The 27,005-nt window shown below is 42.7% G+C and overlaps 1 protein-coding gene across 9 annotated transcripts in view; it reads right to left on the bottom strand.

The window, feature by feature from the left end:
* Positions 1-40: 40 nt before the first annotated feature.
* Positions 41-27,005, bottom strand: part of ccdc142 (coiled-coil domain containing 142) — a 136,514-nt gene continuing 109,549 nt past the window's right edge. For 6 of the 9 annotated variants that reach the window (XM_036130074.1, XM_036130077.1, XM_036130081.1 and 3 more), the window contains 3 exons: positions 3,398-3,498; positions 300-468; positions 41-199 (listed from right to left, as the gene is read on the bottom strand). In XM_036130074.1, the coding sequence (XP_035985967.1) occupies positions 91-199; positions 300-468; positions 3,398-3,498 (379 nt within the window). In that variant the 3' untranslated portion in view covers positions 41-90. Of the gene's footprint in view, positions 200-299; positions 469-3,397; positions 3,499-7,628; positions 9,411-27,005 lie in introns of those variants that run through there. The other 3 variants (XR_004928810.1, XR_004928809.1, XM_036130078.1) reach the window with 3 other exon arrangements.

The raw sequence follows: 27,005 nt of genomic DNA, 5'->3' as shown, positions 1-27,005 counted from the left end.
TTTCCCCATGTAAGGCAATGTAACTCAGGCATAGAAATAATGGTTTTAGGTGAATACTTTATTTGTCTCCAGAGCCACACTGAGATCTATTCAGTGTTTTGTCTTGGACAGACACTGGAATCCTGGTAGCCTCCAGCGACGAGTAGTGCTGTGGATCCTGAGGTCCAACCATTCCTGTTGGGCAGCACCAAGCACTATACTGCAAGCACAAAAGAGTTCAAAAGAAGCTACGTTTCCCCCCCCCCCCAAAATGCCACCAAAGAATATGTTTGTTTATGTGATAATCTTCATTAACATACCTTGATGCAAGGTAAGGCTCTGCAGGGGTGGACGTGTCTAGTGGAGGGAGGGCAGAGGTCACAGTTGAGGGATCAGTCTGAGTTAGCTCTTCATCTTCCACAAAGCCCAGGTTGGTTATATTATTGCCCACAGCAGGATCCATGCTGTCTCTGCTGCTTTTAACTGGACCTAAGAGGTTTCACGCACATTGACATGTTTCACTCTGGTCCATCTTTAAGAGCTAATTGGATCCAACATCTTAAAAATATCCAACTAGAGACACATCAAACACACAGCAATCACTCAAAGGTTATCCTGTAGTATTCAGCAGGGTCGGTCTCAGTGACTACGATCCCACTGCAGGTCTTAATGCTCAATTAGGATTTTTTTCTCAAATGTGATTTTTTGCAAGTTGTTCACATTATTCTTAAAATGTGAACTGTTAGCGACTCCAAACTGACCCGCATGCGCCAAAGAATAACAATGACTTCTGTCCAGCACACTTTGGGCCAGGAAAATCGAACAAATATGTGGCAACAGTGGCGCAGGAATTAGGGAGTTCATCCTGCAATTGGCTGGTTTGATTCCCCGTTCCGACCATCTCAATCGTTGTGTCCTTGGGCAAGACACTTCACCCGAAGTGACTGCTCACGATGGTCAGAGGGCCCAGTAGGTCCAATGTATGGCAGCCTCGCCTCTGGCAATCTGCCCCAGGGCAGCTGTGGCTACTAACATACAGTAGCTCACCACTGTCAGGGTGTGAATGTGTGCGTGAATGGGTGAATGACTGATTCTAGTGTAAAGTGCTTTGGGGTCGTTGAAGTAGTTAAAGTGCTAGCGTCCAACAGAAGCCATTTATTTTGTCAGCAGGCACACCGGGGGAAGCGCACAAATAAAAAGAAAGACTTTGTAGTCTGGCATTTTACAGAGCTGAGGCTGCACTGTGTGTGGGTGCGGGGATGCACCAAAGAATGGTGGGGCAGGGATTTTAACAACTTCACAGTGACCAAGTTAATTCATAACTTTAGGAAGTCGAGGACAGCTTTTAATTATAAATGTCAGCACCTATCCTCTTGACTCTGAAGGCAGGACACTTGTTGCAATGTACTGTATTGCTTTGCAATGGGGGTAGATCATGATATGGTGCTCCCATTGAAGTGCAATACAATGGATTTGCAACAAGCGGAAACTTCTTTCTTCCATTTGCATTATAGTACACAACTTTGCACAGCCGTGTGCTATGTCCCTCATTTAAATGGTTCTTATACAAGCCGTCTAATTTGGCTTTAATAGAGGTTTCACTCCAATGAGGTCTAACATTCCACTAAGTGGCGCAGTGGCAGGCCGCTGCTGTCTGTCTTGCTAATGCTAACTGCTCACATCCGGATGCTGCTGGGGCAAAGCTGTGACAAGTGTCAATTGAAAGTGGCATCAAAGACGCATCAAATCCGCCATGGTGGTTCCTACTGGAGTCACATTCAAAAAGATCAGATATGAATTGGATTCAGGACCAAATATGGCATATTTTCAAGTGACTTGAAAATATGATTTTCCACTTCTCCTAAAATGTCTGACCAGCTCACTTGACCTGCAAAAAAATCAGAATTGGGCCACATTTGCCTGCAGTGGGATCAGGGCCAGCGCAATTCCTTCCAACAACCTGTCAGGGTACTTAATCTGAAGTAGACCTGGAGCTTTAAAACCATAAAAAAATTACACTTAGATCTTGATTTGTTTTCCCCAAGTTCTTATGCTTAATAAGTAAGTTACTCACAGATCCAGGACCTTAAAGTTATGTGGTCAAAATGCAATATATATAGTAGATACAGGGGTTGGACAATGAAACTGAAACACCTCTCATTTTAGTGTGGGAGGATTCGTGGCTAAATTGGACCAGCCTGGTGGCCAATCTTCATTAATTGCACATTGAACCAATAAGAGCAGAGTGTGAAGGTCCAATTAGCAGGGTAAGAGCACAGTTTTGCTCAAAATATTGCAATGCATACAACATTATGGGTGACATACCAGAGTTCAAAAGAGGACAAATTGTTGGTGCACGTCTTGCTGGCGCATCTGTTACCAAGACAGCAAGTGTTTGTGATGTATCAAGAGCCACAGTATCCAGGGTAATGTCAGCATACCACCAAGAAGGACGAACCACATCCAACAGGATTAACTGTGGACGCAAGATGAAGGTGTCTGAAAGGGATGTTCGGGTGCTAACCCGGATTGTATCCAAAAAACATAAAACAACGGCTCCCCAAATCATGGCAGAATTAAATGTGCACCTCAACTCTCCTGTTTCCACCAAAACTGTCCGTCAGGAGCTCCACAGGGTCAATATACACGGCCGGGCTGCTATAGCCAAACCTTTGGTCACTCGTGCCAATGCCAAACGTTGGTTTCAATGGTGCATGGAGCGCAAATCTTGGGCTGTGGACAATTTAAAACATGTATCATTCTCTGATGAGTCCACCTTTACTGTTTTCCCCACATCCTGGAGAGTTACGGTGTGGAGAAGCCCCAAAGAAGCGTAACACCTAGACTGTTGCATGCCCAGAGTGAAGCATGGGGGTGGATCAGTGATGGTTTGGGCTGCCATGAAAGATTGGTTTGATGAACATGAAAGTCAAGTTGAACATCTCCCATGGCCTGCACAGTCACCAGATCTAAATATTATTGAGCCACTTTGGGGTGTTTTGGAGGAGCGAGTCAGGAAACATTTTCCTCCACCAGCATCACGTCGTGACCTGGCCATTATCCTGCAAGAAGAATGGCTTAAAATCCCTCTGACCACTGTGCAGGACTTGTATATGTCATTCCCAAGACGAATTGATGCTGTATTGGCCGCAAAAGGAGGCCCTACACCATACTAATAAATTATTGTGGTCTAAAACCTGGTGTTTTTAGTTTCATTTAGTTTCACCCCTGTATATTTTGGTTTTGTAAACATTTGCTAATTTAAAGATGTACCACAGATTTGTTGAAAAGTTGTAGAAAACAAACAAGATGTTTAGTGGTGCAGGCTGCAGTTAGCCGTTCATTCAGATAGTCAGTACTTTGATGTGAAGAGGTTGAAAGCCTTTTTTGATATCTCACTGAAATGTGTGACACTCACAGCAGTTTGTGAAAGGGTCCCAGGCTCTGCGCTGCAGGTATGGTTTCGCCTGTGGCTGCTGCAGCAAACATAGCAGTGCTGAGTCTACCTGCTGAAAAACGCTACAGACAGTAAACAATTTAGTCAAAATCAATCACAAGGGTTTCAGAAAATATTCTTGTTAGCTGTAACATTTCAATTTCCCTTTTTCCAGGTCTGACTTTGGTGGTTCATGTTTTAGCCAGCTCCTTAAAAAATATTTTTCTGAGCCCTGCAATTGCAAGAATTTAAAATGATAGAGGTTCTTCTCTTCGTATGAGCTGTATCTAGCCTTGTATTTCTTTTCAGCTGTAAACCTTCCTGGTGGTTCAGGTGAGTGATTACTGCCAGTAACAACTGGCTATGTCTCTGTCTGTCTCCTGAACAAAGCCATGAAGGACATACTCCTACCACCAACTATGTGTACTTTTTCTTTAGTATAGAAAGTAGTCCTGAAACAAGTAATTTAGTTTTATGCATGTCTGCGTTGTCTGAAAATAGCTGCCCAAAGTGAACGTAGTTCTGCAGAATATTTCTTCAAGAATAAACTAAATTAAACTCCAACTGAACAAAAAACAAAACTATTAAATGCTTTATTGAACAAAAAAGCACTGTCATCAGACTAGTTAAAGTGTTGTACAAGTACAATCCATTTACCATTTAAAATCTCTTTCTTTAACTACTTTGTTAATTACTTGATTTGTGATAATCAGATTGATCAATTTTTTTCTTAAATCTGGCTACAGCAAGAGGATTATGATGGTGAATGAAAATCAGTCAAATCCTTATTAATTAAATGTTGACATTTATTAACACTCATGTCAAGGAATGACAACCATTTTTGAATCAAATTTATTGATTAATCTTAGCCAATTTAAAGGGTAACTCATGTTTAACGAATGTACTGCATTTCAATTTCAAATCAGTATTGGTATTGGCTTAAAAGATATTGTGACATCACCCAGAAAAACTGACGTTAGTAGTTCTGCCGCTGTGGGGTATATAAATGGTTCCATCTCGTATGCCTTTGTGGCAAGTTGGAATAGGAATAGTGAGGTTTGTGATCCTTCTATAGATTTTTCAGGTTAGCAGTTTATTAGCTTAGCATTCAATTCTCGAATTGCACTGCTCAAGGTGGCTGGATGTTGGAGTAGTTCTGTCGTTTTTGTTCAGACGATCTTTTCAAGAAACTTCGGTTCTTCATTTTGTGCTTGAAGTATTCTTGTTAGGGTTTCTTCATTTTTGGAACATTTGTTGTGTTGTGCAATGGCCATGTGGGATAAATCAGACTGAGTTGAAGCCACGTGAAACATAAGACTTTTACAGGCCCTCAGGGGACTTGCTTCTCACAGCAGGGCAAGGCAAGGCAAATTTATTTGTATAGCACATTTCAGTACAGAGACAATGCAAAGTGCTTTACATAATTAAAAAATATAGGAAAATAAAACAGAATAAAAGCAAGTAGGAATAAAATGTGGAAACAAAATAGAACATGGGAGAATAGAAACTAAAAGCAAACATTAGTTTATACAGTGGCCCCTTATAGCAAACTAAAAGGGGCCACTGTATAAACCCCCCTGTCCATGCATAAATGCTGTCATCACACACTGTTCCTCTACAGCAGTATTGGAGGGACACCCACACTGGAGAGACCTTCAAACATGCAGGATCGGCCAAGGTGAGCACATCCCTGCCCTTTTCCAACATCAGAAATTGAACAGATGACTGCTATGAAACAGACTGTTTATTATCTTTCTAAGCTGTGCAGGAGAAAAGCTGACCTGGGAGCGAGCTACACCACTGCCGCGCAGAGATCCATATGCTGCAGCCCCAGCAGCGCTGACCTTACAATGGCCTGAGAACCGCATGAAGGAGTTTGAGCTGTCTCCTCACAGCCCGTTTCAAGCCAGCTGCCTGCTCGCTGCTCAGACAACCAGCCTTGACTACTTCCAACTGGATGACCTAAAGTGAACCAAACTGATACAAGATGGTTTGAGGCACAGCCAGGTTTGGCAGAGTTAGGCAGGGAAAGTCAAATGGTTTATTTAAAATGGTTTCACTGTTTTGTTTTATGCTATGACCGAAGAAAATTTCCTGCCGTTACAGGCTAAGCTACCCATTAGCTTCCAGGACACCAAGTTTTTCTGATGTGTTATGCGTGTGTTTTTATGGTTATAACAACCTCTATTTCCATTTATACAACAATGGGATATTAATGTTTGTGTTTTCCAGTCTGCTCATTACGAACAAATAGAACTAAAAAGTATTTTAAATTAGCACTAACCCAATATCCTAAAGGCATTGATTTTACTGAGCAAATCATTGTTTAAAATGTTATTTCCTCAAATCAAGCTTAGTTTAACTCAGGATTTTTGTTTGTTGATGGGTTGAAACACATACCAAATGTTGTTCTAATTAGTTAAGCTAATTTGATCTCGTTTCCCACATTCTATAAGATAAACTTAGGTTCTCTAATTTAGATCTGCAGTGAACCAGGATTCACTGAATCATTCTGATGATGGGTTTTCAACCATTTTTGTAGGAGCCATAAATGTATTATGTTTATTTGTCACATGGTGAATGGTTGCTATGGTGATGTGTAGCGTGCATGTCATGTGACACATTTGGTGAAGGGGGCTGGTTGCTTCAAAATAGGCGTGCTTACCTGTACCAGGTTTTGACAGGAGAGAGGGGAGCGGGGTAGCCGTAATTTTTGTTGACCGTTTTGCCGTGCTAAGATGAACTACAGATCATGTACCATATAGACCAATTTCCAATTGAGTGTAAACAACGTTGAAGACCGCTGAATAATAAATTATTCACTATATAATCCTGGATTCAGTGCGCTTCTCTTCTCAAGCGACGGCAGCGCGTCAGACAAACAGGACCCTACCTTTCCCTCTCAAGCGACTAGGCTGATTCTTTTTGGAGTCGCAATATTTTGTCAACAAAAAAAGGCACTATAATGAGAGCCATCGCTCGCAATCCAGGAATCCACAAATAAACCAAGACAACGCAAAGTAAGTGCGGCCGCGCCCGCAACGCCGGACAAAGCGCCACACCCAAAACGCCATATGATGAAGAACAGGTAAGCCAGACCTGTTTCTTGCTTGTTATGGATAAAGAATCCGTGTGCATTAACACTGGAGGGTGTGTTCATGGCTTTCTGAATGAATGAACGCATGTCGGAAAAGGATGTCATGCGCTGATGGCTCTGCGCGCACTTTGATTGCTGTCTGTTTATAGTGGATTAAGCGACGATTTGGAGTTTCAAAGGAATCTATTATGATGACGCCTTGTTGAAAGAAAATGCTGTGTTTTTCACGTACTGGAAATTTATGTGAAAATATTTGATGCAAAGTTTTCACTGAAAAAGAAAAAAACTGAATCAAAAGAAGTCAAAATGAGTCACACTAATGGTGGTACTTTGCGTTCTGAAACGGAGTTTGAGGAAAAAAGAGAAATCAAACTTACTGAAAAGGCTTTGATGTATAAGGTTGAAAAACTCCAAAATGAACGCAAAAGGTTTGTTAATAAAATGAAAGGATTGATACCAGAAAAGAAACAGTTGATGAAACAAAAGAAAAATGTGTCTCAAGTAAAGAATTTCTGGAGAGATTGGATAAACTTTGTGGATGTGCGAAAGCCGCTCATGAAGAATTGTTGTCACTATTGCCAGAGGATGAAGTTAATAAACAAGTTGAATGGTTATTAAATATAATGAAGTACACTGAAACGTTTCAGAATAAAACAAAGCAATGGATAAAAGAAACGGAAAAAGACTGCAGTAATTCACAGGAACAACAAGAATCATCTGAAAGGAATGAGTCTGTGTTTTTGGTGGAACAAACAGAAACAAATGAACGTTTAAGTGTTTGTGATGTCCATGAAGATGATGTAAAACCAAGTGACAGTATTTCCCACGTTGAATCACACAAAACTTCTCACATGAGCTCTACAACATCCTCTGCACGCTTAAGAGCTGAAGCTGATCTCGCTGCTTTAGCTACAAGACAGAAGTTATTGGAGGAAAAGCATGCCATAGAAGAGGAAGAACTTCGCAAAAGGAAAGCAAGACTACAGCTGGAAGAAGAGGAGGAACAGCTGCGCAAACGAAAAGAAAAACTGCAACTGGATACTGAAATTGCTGAAAAGATGGCAAGATTAAACATTCTGAAAACACAAAGCACAAGTGGAAAAAGGTCATCAAAGATTTCAGATGGAATGAATTCTTATTTGAAAGGGGGAAATTTTCAACAACTTAATGTGGATGCAGAAGAGTTTCATCCATTAGCAACTGCAAAACAAAAAATAACAAAGAAGGATGAAGAACCAGTTAACATTCAATCTGTTAATCAACAAGTAATCACAAATTTAAATAAAGATGCATTACAATTGGGAACCAATGAGGATGTTCTTGGCATTATGAGGAAACAAAACGAAATAACAACTTTGTTAATTCAACAACAGTGCCTCGCAGCTCTTCCAAAGAAAGAAATCCCAATATTTGATGGTGACCCATTAAAATATTATACATTCATGAGGGCTTTTAAGAACGGAGTGGAAAGAAACACAACAAACAACTCTGATCGTTTGTACTTCCTGGAACAGCATACTAAAGGTCTTGCTAAAGAACTGGTGAGGAGCTGTCAATACATGAATCCAGACCATGGATATTTGAAAGCCAAAACTTTATTAAAGGAGCAGTTTGGTAATGAGCAAAAGGTTGTCTATTGCTATATGAACAAAGCCCTCTCATGGCCTACTATAAAGTCAGAGGATGTGAATGCCCTGCAGGATTACAGTCTGTTCCTCAGAGGCTGTTGTAATGCAATGGAGGATGTGCAGTATCTTCATGACTTGGACATGCCTTCTAATATGCTGAATATCATAAAGAAGTTGCCATATAAACTTAGAGACAGATGGAGGAGTCAAGCTTGTGATCTGCAGGAACAACAAAGAAGAAGACCACAGTTCAGTGATATTGTAGATTTCCTTGAAAAGCAAGTCAGGATTCTGACAGATCATGTTTTTGGCAATATACAAGATTCTCCTACAATAACGAATAAAGGAACATACAAACCAAAGTTACAGTCACGATCCAAAGGAGACAGCTTTGCAACCACTGTCGGACCTGTGGAGGACAAACCTCAGCTTGTGAAGAGAGAGAAAGAAATTGGAACAACTGGAATTAACACATGCATTCTCTGTGGAGCAGGACATGCACTGATCATGTGTGGATAGTTGGGGAGGATGGCACATGAGAAGAAGATAAACTTCTTAAAGGAAAATGGTATATGCTTCAGCTGTTTGTGTATAGGACACATGAGTAAGCATTGCCGCAAGAGGATTTCCTGTTCAAAATGTAGCCTGAAACACCCCACTGTACTCCACAAAGAAAAGGATTCAGAGCAAGCTGAGAGGGATGCAGAGGTCTGTGGTAACATGTTGGTGTCAAGTGGCCTTACAGGGGCTGGAGACCATGATTGTAAGCTACCGATCGTCCCCGTCCAAATAAAATCTAAAAAAGGAAGCCATATTTTCACCACATATGCATTTTTGGACCAAGGTAGCACAGCAGTTTTTTGTACAGAGAGTCTGATGAATAAACTGCATCTGACTGGGAGGAAAGGACACATTCTTCTGCGCACTATGGGCCAACAGAGGGTTGTGAGCAGCAACACACTGTTAGGGCTGGAGGTGGCTGCACTGTACGGAGATACGTTTATTGAGTTGCCTAAAGTGTACACACAGGAGTCCATGCCAGTGCATAAAGGAAATATTCCTACTGAAAGGGATATTAAAAAATGGCCTCATTTGAAAAATATTCACTTACCTCAGATTGATGCAGGAATTGAGCTCCTGATTGGGACCAACGTGCCAAAGGCCCTGGAGCCTTTAGAGGTGGTGTGTAGTATAAATGGAGGACCGTTTGCTACAAGGACTATGCTGGGATGGACTGTAAGTGGACCACTGGGAGGCAACAGTGATGAATCTGTAGACAGTAATCAGCCACACATAACTGTCAACAGGGTCTCTGTTGTGAATCTAGATGAGCTTTGGCAGCTACAGTTCAAAAATGACTTCCCAGAGAGCAGGTTAGATGAAGAGCTAGCCATGTCAAGAGAAGATCAACGGTTTCTAGAATTGGTCACCAATTCAGTAAAACATCTAAACGGCCATTATGAGATCAGCCTACCACTGAAACAAAGTACCATCTGCATGCCAAATAACAGAAAACTTGTTGAGCAGCGTTTACAACATCTTAAACGGAGGATGCAGAGGGACTCAACATTCTATAATGAGTATAACATCTTCATAAACAATCTGCTGGACAAAGGCTATGCAGAGAAGGTACCTGAAGAGGAGATAAACCGTGCTGATTGAAAAGTTTGGTATATTCCACACCATGGAGTTTATCATCCTACAAAGGCCAAAATCAGAGTTGTGTTTGACTGTGGAGTAAGTTACCAGGGAACATCTCTGAATGCTCAACTCCTTCAAGGCCCTGATCTTACTAGCTCTCTAATTGGAGTGGTGACTCGCTACAGAAAGGAACCTGTGGTGATAATGGCTGACATTGAGTCCATGTTTTACCAGGTGCGAGTTACTCCTGATGACACTGATTTGCTCAGGTTCCTCTGGTGGCAAGATGGAGAACTTGATAAGCAACCGGCTGAGTACAGGATGAGGGTGCATGTATTTGGGGCTGCATCATCTCCCAGCTGCGCTAACTATGCCCTCAGAAGATGTGCAGAAGACTATGGGCATCACTACAGTGAGGAAGCAGTACACAAGCTACATCATTGTTTTTATGTTGATGATTGCCTTGTGTCTGTGGCCACTGAGAGAGAAGCAGTGTCACTGTACCAGGAACTGGTTTCTTTGTGCTCTAAAGGAGGATTTTCTCTCACTAAGTGGATGAGTAATCGACCAAGTGTGCTTGATATGATCCCTGTGAGTCTTAGGACAAAATGCATTGAACAATTGGACCTGGAGTTGGATTCTCTGCCTGTGGAAAGAGTGCTAGGCTTTGAATGGTCTATTAAGTCTGACTCATTTAAGTTCAAAGTCAAGCTTAAGGACAGACCACTTACCAGAAGAGGAATACTTTCAACCATCGCTTCCATCTATGATCCTCTTGGAATGCTGAGCCCAGTGATTTTGACAGCCAAGAAAATCCTGAGAGATCTGGGCAGCAGAGAGATCGGCTGGGATGAGACTATACCGGACTCAGTCGCAAAGAGGTGGATAAAATTAATACAACAACTTTCTCAGTTGGACAAGTTTGAGGTTGGTAGATGTTTGAAACCATCTCATTTCGGAGAAGTCTGTACAGCCCAGCTGCACCATTTCTGTGATGCCAGTGATAGTGGATATGGAACAGTTACTTACCTGGTGTCAAAGAACAAGAATTGTGAGCTACACTCTGCTTTTGTAATGGGAAAATCTCGAGTTGCTCCCTTAAAAACTGTAACCATTCCTAGGATGGAGCTCATAGCTGCGACTATGGCAAGCCGTATGGATGTAGTCTGGAGAACAGAACTGCAGATGGAGCTGCAGGAATCTGTATTTTGGACAGACAGTGAATCGGTCCTCAAGTACATCAGGAATGAGACCTCACGTTATAAAGTATTTGTGGCTAACCGGGTCTCCCAAATCCTAAAAGTTTCATGTGCTGCACAATGGAGATATGTGGACACTGCCCATAATCCAGCAGACATAGCATCTAGAGGGGTGAAAGTTGAGCCATTCATTAAACATCCTACATGGTTGTCAGGACCTAATTTTTTGCTACGGCCTGAGTGTGAGTGGCCTGTCAGTCCACAAAATATCAGCCAGCTTTCCCCTGAAGATCCTGAGGTGAAGAGAACAGCAATAGTGAATGCTGTACAAGCAGAAGAGGAACCAGTATTTTGCTTGATCCAGTATTTTTCATCCTGGACACGTTTGAAAAGATCTGTGGGATGGATCCTAAGAATAAAAGACTGGCTTCTGTCCTGTGTGAAGAAGAGGGGACAGTTATGTCTGACCATGGCACACTCTGACCTCACAGGAGAGCAAAAGGAGTCCTATGTGAACAAGGAAATGAACAAGTTTAAAAGAACCACTGTACCCAAACTACTCACAGCGGAAGACATGGACCAGGCTGAAACGGCTATCATCAAGTACTGTCAGCATAAACAATTTCCTGAGGAGCTGGCCAGTCTGGAGAAAGGACAGCCCATTAAGATCTCCAGTCATCTTCGAAAGCTTTGCCCACAACTGCAAGATGGAATCCTGAGAGTTGGGGGTCGACTGAGTAGATTGTCTATGCCTGTGGAAGTGAAACACCCTGTGATTATGGCCAAAGATCTACATGTTTCAGAGCTTCTATTAAGACATATACATGAGCAAGTGGGACACGGAGGCCGTAACCATATGTTGTCTAAATTAAGAGAGAGATACTGGATAACTGGGGTAACTACAGCCATAAGGAAGGTGCTGTCAAAGTGCGTTATCTGTCGCCGCCTGAATGCCATGCCAGTTCACCAGCAGATGGCAGATTTGCCTGGCGAAAGAATTATCCCTGATGAACCACCATTTACTCGTGTGGGAGTAGATTACTTTGGGCCCTTTGAGGTAAAGAGCAGAAGAAGCATTGTGAAGAGATATGGTGTTATTTTTACCTGTCTAGCTATTAGAGCTGTGCATATTGAAATTGCACCCTCGCTGGACACTGACTCTTTCATCAATGCATTGAGACGCTTTATTGCAAGAAGAGGTCAAGTCCAAGAGCTTCGTTCTGACAATGGCACCAATTTGTAGGAGCAGAGCGAGAACTAAGGACAGCTATTGAACAGTGGAACAGTGATCAGATTATGGATTTTATGCTGCAGAAAGGAATAAAATGGAACTTTAATCCACCTGCTGGCTCGCACCATGGAGGACCATGGGAACGGCTAATAAGATCCATCCGCAAGGTACTTAATTCAACCTTAAGAGTGCAAAATCTTGATGAGGAGGGCTTGCATACAGTGCTTTGTGAAGCTGAAGCCATCATCAACAGCCGACCAATCACAAAGGCTTCCCTGGATGTTGATGATTTGGAAGCACTAACTCCTAATCACCTGTTATTGTTGAAAACCTCTCCATCCTTACCACCAGGAGTGTTCCAGCCAACAGACATATATGCGCGCAAGAGATGGAAACAGGTGCAATAAATGTCTGATCTCTTTTGGAAAAGATGGGTCAAAGAATATTTACCCCAGCTACAGGAGCGCCAAAAATGGACAGGAGCAAGGAGGAACCTCTGTGTAGGAGACCTCGTTCTCATCATGGACAGCACAGCGCCGCGGAACTCATGGCTGATGGGACGAGTTGTTCAAACCTTCCCGGACAGAAGAGGATTTGTTCGACAGGTTCAAATAAAAACTCGGACTAGCTGCCTGGACCGACCTATTACAAAGGTCTGTTTGTTGCAGGAGGCTGAGACTGGTTGAGAACTAGCCTCAGTAGAGATCGAGGATTCTTTCAACTTGGGTTTTGACTCATGACTTAAAAATGAAGAAACAAGAGTCCAGCATGGATTATATTATCTTTATTGATGGACATTAATTTGCAGGCTTTAAAATCGGGAGTTATTATTGCTAATGCATTTATGCCTCCTATTTGTGGAATTGTTGTTTGTTAATTATTGAGTAATAATTAAAGGGGCTGGTGTGTAGGAGCCATAAATGTATTATGTTTATTTGTCACATGGTCGCTATGTGTCGCATGTCATGTGACACATTTGGTGAAGGGGGCTGGTTGCTTCAAAATAGGCGTGCTTACCTGTACCAGGTTTTGACAGGAGAGAGGGGAGCGGGGTAGCCGTAATTTTTGTTGACCGTTTTGCCGTGCTAAGATGAACTACAGATCATGTACCATATAGATCGATTTCCAATTGAGTGTAAACAACGTTGAAGACCGCTGAATAATAAATTATTCACTATATAATCCTGGATTCAGTGCGCTTCTCTTCTCAAGCGACGGCAGCGCGTCAGACAAACAGGACCCTACCTTTCCCTCTCAAGCGACTAGGCTGATTCTTTTTGGAGTCGCAACAATTTTATTTGTCTGTTTCTTCTGTGTGTACATAGTTCCTTAGCTTCTTTTTATATTAATTATAATAGTGTTAATTAAATATAGTGTTAATTCAGATAAACAGCATTCTATAGTTGTGTTCTCTGGATGTTCATTTTATTTCTGTTATTAAATTCTTGAACTTTAAGAGAAATTGTCACTGCTTTATTCAATATGTGTGCAGAGTTTGCTGTTAAAAGAATGCCAGTGCTCAAATCATTCCTTTCAGCTATTGTCCAAATATCAGCTTTTGGGCTGATATATACTGTACAATACCTAACAGACCGAGAGTTATTTATCAAACATTAAATAACTTAATAACTTAAGACTGTAATGGCACAACAGTTATGATGCTTGATGATCGATTATTATATACTATGAAATGAATGATTAAAGATGAAAGATTATAAGTGAAACAAATATTTTAGCAAACAAAAAAACTTTAGTATACAAACACTACTTTTTTCAGTAATCAAAACTATTGTGTGTTTATGTATTTAGCGAGAAGATTAAAACATAAAAAACAAAACAAAAAAAAAACAAACATAAAATCAATAAACAAAAGTTTATTAAACCAGCATCTTATTAGAGAATAAAAACTACTTTGAGAGCTATACAGACCTATTCCATCATCAAAATCGCCCCTCCTCGCCGTACCGCCATGCACATAACAGAAGGAATCTGTTATAACTTAAATAAAAATAAAGTATTTGAGCAGTACACTGGTCTTTATGTCTTTTCCCGCATTGTTGTGTAAAGCCATGTTGTGCAATGTAACTTTATTGATTATGAATATTATTAATAATTATAATGTGATATTATAATTTGGTAAGATATTATAATCAAACGATTACAACAACGAAACATTTTTCAAAAAGTTTTATTAAGGGCTAAGGGGCTGTACAGTGTCGCTGTTGCCTTGCAGCAAGAAAGTCCTGGGTTCAAGTCAACCCTGGGTCTTTCTGCTTGGAGTTTGCATGTTCTCCCTGTGCATGCGTGGATTCTCTCTGGGCACTCCGGCTTCCTCCCACAGTCCAAAAAACATGACTGTTAGGTTAATTGGCTTCTCTAAATTGTCCTTAGGTGTGAGTGTGTGCGTGACAATAGGTTGCTTGTCCTGTTTGTCTCTGTGTTGCTCTGCGACAGCCTGGCGACCTGTCCAGGGTGTACCCCGCCTCTCGCCCGGTGAACGCTAGAGATAGGCACCAGCAACCCCCGCGACCCCATGAGGGATTAAGTGGATCAGAAAATAGATGGATGGGATGGATGGATAGATGGATTTTATTAAGGGCTATGAGCCTTTAAGGATTATAACTAGCAATTGTGTTTATTATTTAACAATTATTAAACGTATTTACCATAAAACAATTATTGTCTAGTCATTAATCATTAACCACAAGCAAAGGAAAATAATGTCTCTTATGTATTCGTATTGTTAACCTAAAAAGGGGATGATTTGTGCTCTTAGACAATTCAATCAACTTATACGACAGACAACCGCAGTTAAACTATCCATTTTCTACCACATCTATCCCTTCCGGGGTTGCGAGGGGTGCTGGTGCCTATCTTCAGCTGTCAATGAGTGAGAGGTGGGGTACGCCCCGGACAAGTTGCCAGTCTATCGCAGCGCGATAAAACTATTTAACATTTATTAAACCAACAATTCCCTGTTACAGCAATTATTCTGTTTAATTTTAATATTACTTGAACACACTAATACAACTGAATACACACACCTAACAAAAGGATGAAAATAAAAGCAATAACAACATAAAAGAGAAAAATAAACAAAGTAAAAAGTAGTTCTGGGATGCAGAAACGGTTGCTGCAAAGGATGTAAAACGGATCTGGAGTGCTGTGATGGTCCCTAAAAATAAGGCCTGCTACAATGAGCTCGCTTTAGCTGCTAAGCTACCAACTCCAAATGGCTACGGGTCATGCCTAAACTAACCACAAGTTACAGTTTAGACACCACAAGCAAGTGGTGTCACGAGGGACGGCTAATCTTTACACAAAGGTATGTTTATTTATATAGTGCTTTTCAGTAACAAGATGATTCAAAGTGCTGTACATGAACAGAAAAACATTACAGACATAGAAAGAACAAAGGAAAAAGCTAAATAAATCTTTGACCAGATTTTTTCATACATTAACAAACATAAAGAAAGACTTAATTGCTTCAATTCATAAGAAATAGGCTAGGTATATTGTTGTGGATTTCTGATTTAAAGTAATGTCCAACATTCCAAAGCTGCAAATAGAATAACTTATTTTGTTTCATTGTTTCACTGTAACGAGCTTCATCCCTAAAAATGCTTACAGGTCGCCAGTCTATCGCAGAAGATATAACTTAAATCAGAAAATCAAGGGAATCTTTCTTCTCTGAGATTGTCAGCAAAAATATTAACAACACTCATGCCTAATTTGCCACGGTTGCCAGGTTAATAAAATAAAACAATTAAATGTGGTTTAATAAATATAAGGTCTCTCCCCCCAAATACTTTGTTAGTTAATGGATTGATTTCTGACAGTAAGATTGATTTATTTTGTCTCTCAGAAACCTGGCAGCAAGAGGACTTTTTTAGTATAAATGAGTCAACTCCCTCTAATTATTTAAATTTCCACATTCCCACAACTAATGGATGAGGAGGAGTAGCAACCATCTTCCAGTCTGATTTATTAATTAGTCCCAGGCCTATTAATAGCTACAATTCCTTTGAACATCTAACCCTTAGTTTCCCTCATCCAAACTTCAAAGCAATAAAACCTCTTCTGTTTCTTGTTTTGTATCATCCGCCAGGCCCTTGCTCTCAGTTTTCAGATCAGTTCTCAGACTTGTTATCTGATTTAGTGTCAAACACTGACAAGGTTATTATAGTGGGGGGTTTTAACATTCATGTTGACACTGAATGTGATAACCTTAATGTAACCTTTAATACTATCCTATAGGGTAGTTCACGCGTGACGTCAGCGCTACATCCGGGTCCCGCGGGTAGGCAAAAACAGTACTGTTCTAGTCTACTACATGACAAAACGGGTGATTTAGAGCGTACTATTAGTTAGTTTATTTTTGGAATCCAAACAATGCCTACGACTTGTTGTGCTCCCGGTTGCACAGAGAGGCATTCCAAATCGTTGGATGTACGTTTCTGTCGTTTACTGAAGGAGGAAGGACGAAGAAAGAAATGGATATTTTCAATGAAAAGAGCGCAGGCAGACACTCCCAATGGACTGGGGGAGCCATCATACTACGACAGAATTTGCAGTCTACACTTCATCTCCGGTAAATACAACTAAATTCTGCTCTAGTCATTGTTCTACTTAAATAGCGGCGGAGGGGAGGTGGCGATCGCTACACGGGCCGGAGAAGCGGCTGCTGCTGCTGCTGCTGCTGTAGCAGCCGCTGTCTGGAGCAGCAGCAGCCTGCTGCTGCTCCACACAGCGGCTCCATTACGGCCCGTTCACGGGCGCTAGTACTTCTGTGTTTACGCTGCAATGTCGCCGACACTACCACCCATTTTAACAAGACCAAAACACCAAAATAATCCGTAGTGAACAATGTTTTTTTAACCTACCGGGCGGGTCTTCCTCTCTGTTGAGGCGCGGTCTGTGTCCGATGCCGCTTTGTGCTGTTACACAAACGTGTGAACAACATCCATCCATTTTCTGACCCGCTTAATCCCTCATGGTGTTGCGGGCGTTGCTGGAGCCTTTGTCCCGAAATAAAATAATTGTAGCCGTCCAGTGGTTTCAGGGGCTTTCGTGCTCTCTCGTGTATACTGGCCTGCCGTGTTTATAAGGCAGCTGTACGTCGCGGTACGGAACCCTTGGCCAGCATTTCACAGGCTCGCTCTGTCGCTTCAGGCTTTTGCTGTGTGGATCTGGCAATCTGATACCATTAACCATCAACTTACTCTTCAAACGATCTTGTGATGCGTTATCTAAAGAAGAAAAATACGTGGAGAACTCGTCAGTTTCTCTGTTTGCGTCCGCCATTGTGTTCGCCTTTTGCCTACCAGTCCGGCGCGCATGCGCGAAAAACCCAGATGAAGCTCATCTCCTCCGGCGGCTGGAGGAGATGAGCGGCTGAGATCTCACGAGAGCTGTGCGTAAGTAAAATGGCGGCATACATGTAGTTCAAAATTAAATCCACTCAGGTAAGTAATAACCAATAACTGAAAATTAAAAGTAAAGTTTAAACATTAACAATTGTCTCATTTTCACGAGGGAACAAACTGGAAGAAGAGACCTTGACGAGCCTGGAGAGCTACCTGGACGAGTGTTTTGACAACATCGTGATGGGGAAGAAAAAAAATCCCGCAGCCACAAACACACCTTCACTCAAACGAACCCGGTCTAGCTCTACCGGTGCCTCAACTTCCACTCTGTCTCCCGACAGGAGCTACAGCGACGTCCTGGAGTCCATCGACAAAAAGCTTACCAGCCTGGACGCTCGCCTCGCCTTGGTAGAGGTGCTCCACAAAGAGTTCCAGGCTCTCAGAGAAGCGGTCGAATTTAGCCAAGCCCAGCTAGCTTCTGTTGCCGCGGAGAACGACGCGCTGAGGGGGAAAGTCACGGAGCTAACCGAGGGGTTGACGCGGCTGACCGGCGAAAATAAGAAGATGAAAGAATCCATTCTGGACATACAGTCGCGAAGTATGAGAGACAACCTCGTCTTTGCAGGCATCCCGGAGCGCCAAGAAGAGGACCCTGAGTTTGCTATACGTGAGTTTCTCCAGCAGAAGCTGAAAATACCGGCGGATCAGGTAAAAAACATCACCTTCCATCGCGTTCACCGGCTCGGAGGTAAGAAACCCGATAAAATCCGCCCTCGTCCGATTGTAGCCAAATTTGAGCATTATAAACAAAAAGTGTTTGTTAAAAGCTATGGCCGCGAACTGAGAGGAACGGATTTCAGTGTTAATGACCAGTTTCCTAAGGAAATCCTAGACCGTAGGCGAGTGTTATTTCCAATCAGGAAAAAATACATTAATGATGGCGTCAGAGCTAACGTGGCAGTTGACAAACTTTATATCAATGGTCAGTTGTTCAGGGATCAGAAGATCACTCCTTGGCTTTACTAGATGCACAAAGGGTGGATTTATAGCTTGTCACGCTTGAAAAAAAAAAAAAGTGTTTGGAACACGGTGATAAAAAAAATAAACGCACAGCTCAAGAGGACGTTTGCACGGTATGGTTGTTAGTCACGGTTGGGTACACGAGGCATGGGTGATGGTTATTTCTCTTTCATCTTTTCTCACTCTTTGCACTTTCTTAATTCTCTGTCTTTCTTTATATTATTCATCTGCTCCTCTCCTGCTGACCAGGAAATCACAAGCACGTCAGATGATGCTACCTGGGTCTTTGTATAACTATTCTTCTGAAGACATGCACTTTTCAACTTCTCACTTTCACCTATGATGAATGTAAAGTTTGTGTCATGGAATGTGCATGGAGCAGGCACCAGGGAAAAACAGCTAAAGATCTCTAACCAGCTTAAGATTAAAGGCAGATGTTGTCTTATTGCAAGACACCCATAAATCAGATACAACTGTAAGTGATCTTAACTCACCTGAGTTCCCTGATGTGTTTGCTGCCTGCTATAACTCTAGACAGAGAGGAGTAGCAATTTTAATCCACAAAAACGTTAGTTTTAAAATATTAGACAAAATTATTGATCCCGAAGGTAGATTCATATTAATTAAAATATCTATTCATAACCAGAAGTTATGTATTGTTAGTGTATATGGTCCAAATGTTGATGAACCCTCATTCTTCCACAAACTCTTCCATGCACTTTCAAAACACGGGGATTGTTCTCTAATTATTGGGGGTGACCTCAACTTTGGTCTAAATGAGGAAATAGACAGGCTGAATACAACAGGGTCTCAGCGTAGTTGGCAGTCATTAAATATAGTCAAACAATACATGAGTGATTTTGGTCTTTGCGATGCATGGCGTTCTCTTCATCCTAATAGTAAGCAATATACTTTTTTTTCAAATGTTCACCACTTGTATTCTCGTTTGGACTATTTCTTAATCAGCAGTTCGCTGCTGTCGGACGTTTCAGATGCTGTAATTCATCCTATCGCTATTAGTGATCATGCTCCTGTTACTTTAACCCTAACAAATAAAAAAATAACCCCACAAAACAAGAGCTGGAGATTTAATACATCGTTGCTTAAAGATGAAGATTTTAATACATTTTTCAAAGAAGAGTGGGCTTCATACTTAGAACACAATGATCTGCCAGGCACTTCAGCATCTATACTTTGGGAAGCAGGGAAAGCAGTGATGAGAGGCAAAATAATTTCATTCTCATCTCACAAAAAGAAGTTGGAAAACAAGAAGATTCAGGAATTAGAAGAAAAACTTAAATTACTAGAAACTTCCCTGGAAGAGGGAAAGTTGGGCAAAATCCGTAAAATAAAACTAGAATTAAACCAGTATATTGAAAAGCAAAACAAATTTCTAATAGAAAAACTTTGATTAGAAAATTTTGAACATGGCAATAAGTCAGGAAGCTTCTTAGCTAATCAGTTAAAAATAAATAAAGAGAAAACGACTATATTTGCAGTTACAGATTCCAATGGGAATACATTACATGATCCAGAATGTATAAATAACACCTTCCGTGATTTCTACAAAAGTTTATACACATCACAGATAAATCCATCAGACAATGTCATCAAGCAGTTTCTGGATAAAATTACACTTCCTAAACTATCAGATAACCAAAGAACGACACTGGACTCACCGCTGACAACAGTTGAAGTTCAGGAAGCTTTAACAAGCATGCCCAATAAAAAGGCTCCATGCCCAGATGGATTCCCTACTGAGTTTTATAAGGAGTTCTGGAGTATTCTGGCACCAATGTTTCACAGAATGTTGCAAGAAATTCAGGAAAATGGCAGATTTCCAGCTAATATGAACTCTGCCACCATCAGTCTTCTGCTTAAGCCAGGCAAAGATCCTATGTTGCCCACCAGCTATCGTCCCATATCCTTAATCAACGTGGATATTAAAATAATATGTAAAGCTTTTGCAAAACGATTAGATAAAGTCACTCCTTTCATAATCCACCCAGACCAAACTGGCTTTATCAGAGGAAGGCAGTCATCCACAAATACACGCAGATTACTTAATTCCTACAGTACAAATAATAAAACTATTATAATGTCTTTAGATGCAGAAAAAGCATTTGATAGAGTAAATTGGAATTTTTATTTGCTACGCTGCATAAATTTGGTTTTGGCAATTTTTTTATAAATTGGTTAAAAATTTTATACAGCTCTCCTACAGCCTGTGTCAGGACAAATAATCAAACATCTTCCAGCTTTTGTCTCCAGAGGGGCACTAGGCAAGGATGCCCAGTTTCCCCCTCACTTTTTGCCATTTTTATTGAACCTCTAGCAGCAACAATTAGACAAACAAAGGTTATTAAAGGTATAAAATGCATGAATATAGAGCATAAGATTAGTCTTTATGCTGATGATGTATTACTCTATCTTCAGCACTCAAACTGTTCCCTTTCTCAAGTAATTAGATTACTAGAATCCTTCTCAAAGGTTTCTGATTACTCTATAAACTGGTCTAAATCTACAGTACTACCAATTAATTGCTCTTTCCAAAACCCCCTAGATTTACATTTGCGCTCAGGAAACATCACATATTTTGGTATCACTGTGTCGTCTAAACTTGCAGATTTAGTAAAATCTAATCACATCCCACTTTTAAAAAAGATAGAAGATGACCTGGATAGATGGAAATCGCTTACAATTTCACTCATGGGTAGGGTAGCTTCGATTAAAATGATGGTCTTACCTAGAATTAATTACTTATTTTCAATGATCCCCAATAAACCATCATCTGACTGGTTTAAATCTCTAGACTCTTCAATCTCTAAATTTCTTTGGAAAGATAAACCGCCCCGTATCAGCTTAAAGACGCTACAGAAAACTAAAGACAGAGGGGGACTAGATTTGCCTAACTTCCATAAGCAAAATCCGTTAGATGAGCCCTGGATAGATATAGAACAGAAAATATGCAATAACATCATGATTTCAGATTTGCCGTTTATTAGCTCAAATATAAAACGGCATACATGCTTTAAAAATATCAATATCAGCTCTACTCTGACAGCATGGTGGGAGTTTCTTAAAATGACAAAGTCGTCACTTATCCCACGCAGTCGTACACCCATCTGGAACAACCCTGACATCCTACAAAATAATATGATAAACTTTACATACTGGAAGAATAAAGGTATTGAATATCTGGAACATTTACTTGATGGAACCGAGTTCATCAATTTTTCCAAACTAAATATGCAATATGGCATTAGTAAAAATAATTTTTTGGAATATGAACAACTTAAATCTATAATTAGAAAAAAATTTAAGCATGTTAAAGGTGGTTTACAAATTCCAAGTAATATATTAGAGTTCCTAGATTTAACCCCCCCCCCCCCCCAAACTACTGTCTAAATCATACAGGACACTGACTAAAATAGATGATTCAATATCTCTTCCTATTACAAAATGGGAAGAGGATCTATCAGTCAACTTTGAACAAGACTTCTGGGCTCAGATATGTCTAAGAACTTTCAAATTGACTAGTAACACCAACTTACAACTAATACAATACAAAATCCTTCACAGAGTACACTACACAGGACAAAGATTATTCAAGATGGGTCTGGCACAATCTAATATCTGTGCACACTGCATAGGCAATCATCCTGATAATTATATTCATGCGTTATGGTTATGCACACCAGTCCAGAGGTTCTGGACACAGATATGTAAGGACTTATCAAAGTGCTTGAGCTGTAAAATTACACCTTCCCCATCAGTTTGCTTGCTTGGTAATTTTGAGGAAAGCCCTCAGGGGAATAAAATAGTTTACATGGTTTTCACTGCACTATGTATCGCAAAGAAAACTATCCTCATGAATTGGAAAAGTAAGGAGAATCTCAGTATCAATCAGTATAGAGATCTTTTGTTGGATCATATTAATCTTGAGACAGCATCTGCATCCACATCTGTTCGACCTCTTTGGGCTCCTTTGATTAGCACTATCACTTAGTGGAATGGGGGGCGGTGGGTTGCTTCCTGCAGGGCGCAGTGGGTGGGTGGAGGGGTTCCTGGGACTCTGGGGGCACTTGGAGTGGGGCGCTTGGTGGGTCTGACTCCAGGGTCTGTTGCCCCCATCTGGGAGGAGCTTGGGAGGCCTACAGGTGGCCCACAGCACCGCTTGCGGCGCTCTTTGGGAGCTACGTGGGGACGGACGTGGGTTACTGACCTGGTGGCTGTGCTGTCGCTGGGTGGGTCCTGGGTGGGTCTGGGGGCCTGGGGTCCCTGGGGCGCGCCGCCCTCGGGCAGGGGCCCCGGCGTGGCCTCGGGGGTTCCGGTTCCGGGGGGTGTGCCGCTTGGGGTCTGGGCCGGCGTGCGCCCGGGTGTCCGCCCCTGCACAGGGCCTCTGGTGCGCTGGGGGTCCTCAGGGCCTGTTGAGCTGGTAGGGGGGCATGGTCATTAACATCTCAGGGCAGATGCTCTTCCCCTTCTTTGGGTTGGCATTCTGCTAGTGGGGGGAGGGGAGGGAGGGGGAGTAGTGACTTACCCAGCCTGGATGTCTAGTGTCGAATGTATGGTGAGATGTTTGAATGTTAGTGTTGGGGAGGGTTTAAATCTACGGGTGGTGTGTGTGTGTGTGTGTGTGTGTGTGGGGGGGGGTTGGTGGACGTTCTGGTGGGCTTGTGTCCGGTCCCCTGTCCCGGTCCTGGTCCGTGTAGTCTCCCGGTGCGGGTTTCACCTGGGGGGTGGGGTTTGGGATGGCTCGTGCGGGCTGGCTGGCCAGGGTCCCCCATCTTATTAATTTATTTATTTAATTATTTATTATTATTATTATTATTATTATTATTATTATTATTATTAATAAATTTTTTTTGGGGGGGGGGTTAAATACAGTAGGCATGGGGGGTGGGCTGGGGGAGGTAGAGGTGTTGGTCCTGGTGGGTGGTTGGCTGGCGGGTCCTGCGGCCTCTCCCCGGCCCCCGGGCTATGGTGGTGCCGCTGGAGGGGCCCCTTTCTCCGGGTGGAGCTTTCGGGGAGCGGGGGTGCCTATTGGAGTCAGTAGGGGAGCTGGCTCCCTGGGTTGGCTCCCCAGTCCTTTGCTCCCCATCCCCGGACTTCTCCCTCTGCCTGCTCCATCACGCCGCCACACATGTAGGTCCTTGGGGAGAGGGCATTACTGGAGGTTGCCACCTTTTGGTGACGTCCCTCTCCCCAATTTTATCATGCATTTTAGACACTTTCACTCCAAACATTTTCACAACGCATATTCATGTAGGCCACGATATGGGGGGGTGGGGGGAAGACGTCTGGGGGGGGGGCTTATGTTGTGTGAGCCTCGCCCCGGGCGGCTCCCTTCACCCCCTCTCGCATTTAGACATTGAGGGTTCTGGGTAGTTGCTTGGAGGGGGGGCGCTGGCACCAGCTCCCTTCCGGAGGGGGGGGTGGGCTGTGCCGTGCACCCCCTTCGGTGCTCCCAGTTTTAAACACACCTGAGATCAACATGCAACAACACAACATCTGAGCGGGCGTAGGGAGGATCGGGGGTCTTTTGCACACCCCCGATCTCCGATCGCGGCACGGAGTCTGGGGCCTGGAGGAGGTGCGGGCCACTGGGTCCGGGGTCTTGGCGGGGGGCTGTTGCGGCTAGCCAGCGGCTTACCGGATCTGGGATCTGGGGCTGACGCCTCTGCTCTCCCCAGGAAGGGATGGGGGGCAGGGGTGGCTAGGGTAAGGTCGGGGTGGGAGGGGGTTTATTAGGTATATAGTGGGTGAGGGGGGGGTTCTGGTCGGATGGCCCGTACGGGTCGTGTCGCCCCCCCCTCTTTGGGGGGCCTGGTCCGGGGGGCGCCTGGTCCGGGGCCGGGGGTCGGGCACAGGCAGTCGTATTGTTGAATTGTGGTGACCCCCCCCCACTTGGGATTTTTGGATGTGAATGCTATGTGGGAATGTGTGTACAGCGTCTTTTTTTTTTTTTTGTGTGTCTGTGTGGGGCGAGTGGGGCACAAGAGACGGATGGTGTGAATGAGTTTTTTTTTTTTTTTTTTTTTTTTCCAGGTTCGGGTTCGGTCCGCTCCCTCTCCCAAGATCATCTCAAGTCTCCGATAGGTGCGGAGCCCATCCCCCCACGTCCTGCCCTCCTCCGCTGCATTGGCGGGTGCCTTGACCCTCTGGCGCGTTGACGGTCCTCGGGTTTGGGGCGGGTTCCCGGGTGGGCGCCGGCCCATTCCCGGCGGTGGCTTCGCGGGGCCTGGCCCCCCGGGGGGGGCCGGGGCCCCTGCCGCGGGGCGCCCCTGGGGCCTCTGGCCCCCAGGGCCCATGGCCAGGACCACTTCAGCGCGGCCGGCTGCCGGCGGAGCCCACGGGCTTGTCCCCGGGGCTCTTGGGGGCGTCAGCATTGCGGTGGCTGGGGGATTTCCTCGGGGTCGTCTCTCCTCTTTCCTCGGGGGGGTTGCAGATTTCCTGTGAAGGCCCCTCTCGGGCGCACTGCTTTGGGGGCCCCTTTGGGAGTCCGGGGTTATGGGTCCCCTGACCCCTGCCTCTGTGCTCGGGAAAGGCGGGTCTTCGGTTCTCCACAATCACTATCAAGCTATTTCCTTCTAGATAATTTTCACCTAAACTAGTGCACTCTCACAATCTCCCACAGGTGCTGGGTCCCAGGTATTAAATGTTCACTTATATACAGAAAGGCTATAATTTATTAACTTTCTTTTACTTTCTTTTTTAGGTATCACGTTACACATGTCAGCTTAAATAATAATACATATGATTTAGCAATGGTATCAAGGTGTTACACGATTGTATCTGTTGCTTTATGTCTGTTGGTTGTGCTGTTCTTTTTGTGTCTCTTTCCAGGTGATGGACCAGACAGAGGACGTTTTATCATTCTCTTCCTTTTATCTCTTCTTTCTTTCACCTCTTCTTTCTCTTTTTTTTCTCTTCTTGTTTTACTTTTGCTCTCCTACTTTCCCATTGTAGTGTCCATATAATTTGAAATTCTCCCTGCAGGAATCACAATAAAGCTATTTACACGCACAAATCAAGCGGAGCATTATGGTGAAAGCTGTTTGCTCCACTTGTGAAAGTAAAATCTGTCGAGCTCTATTTGGCATTAAGATATCAATTTTTATTGCCACATTGCTAGACAGGACACTGGGGAAAAAAAAAAAAAAAAAAAAAAAAAGATGAAAACCATATCAGTAAACTACCCTATATTCAATTGGTTTTGCTCAAAATGTGCATAAACCGACATATTCCTGCCTTCACCTTGTGCTGACATATGGCATTAATTGTGGAGAATTAACAGTATTTCCTCACAACTCTGTCCTACATGACCATTTTAATAACCTTTGAGTTTAATTTAACTTAGCTCTCCACCCCAAAAGGTTTCATTATAGTAGATCCTTATCTGATAATGGTGTATGAAACTTTGAAGAGAATGTTCCCCTTTTAATTTCGTCTGTATCACAGAAATGCCCAGCAGATGGAAGTTATGTTGTTTCTTCCCATTCACAAATTGATGCTTGTGTTTAAGGTGTCACCTCCCGGTTGTGTTTTCCAATAAACAATGTAGCCTCTTGAAAAAGAAGGTCATTATTTACAAGAAGCTGGCTCCCGGGTTCTGATATATATATATATATATATATATATATATATGTGTGTGTGTGTGTGTGTGTGTGTGTGTGTGTGTGTGTGTGTGTGTGTGTATACTTGTGTTATGAATATAAGGATCAATTTGTTAAATCTAAACATCGTGGTCTTCATTATTTCATAAAACCGTGTCACATGTGAACCTTTAGGAACAGACTTTTTGGGGGAGTATTAAAGAGGTAAAATTACTAATATGACAAAAAAAAGACCTAGGACAATAAACTAAGAAAAAAAGAAAATATACAAAAGTGGTAATGTTATGAGAAAAACATCATATTATGAGAATTAAGAGGGAACATTTCCAGAATTGTCAGTTTGCAGAATTATTTCACTCCTGGATTAATAGGGCCAGGTTAGATTATTATTTTTTTTTCTTTACTAGAATGAATACTTTTCAACATGGCGTCCGGAAGAAGCACCTATGAACCGGTTATCGCTGAGACACCCGTCACGATTTGCCATGATCAGAGCGATTTTTGGCAAGCTCAGCATACTCCTCACAAAGCTACGCTGTTTTTATGCAGAACTCAGATGCCTCCGAGCCATCGTCTGCAAGAACAATGGTCTTTGGAGCCCTATGGAGCCCGTGGTAAATGGGGGTACGTCTTCAAATATGAATCTGGGGAAATGTACCTCTATCAAATGGATGATGAAGGTGACAAGCTGCAAACTATCCACTCCTTGGGGATGCTGACATCAAACGATTGGGCTGTTCTGAAACTCTTGCTTCGGAGACTAGGCCCTGAAGAAGCGAATGCGGCAGC

This window comes from Fundulus heteroclitus, unplaced genomic scaffold (assembly GCF_011125445.2).
Source record: "Fundulus heteroclitus isolate FHET01 unplaced genomic scaffold, MU-UCD_Fhet_4.1 scaffold_28, whole genome shotgun sequence".
Lineage (NCBI taxonomy): Eukaryota > Metazoa > Chordata > Actinopteri > Cyprinodontiformes > Fundulidae > Fundulus > Fundulus heteroclitus.
This window is presented reverse-complemented; position numbering and strand designations above follow the sequence as displayed.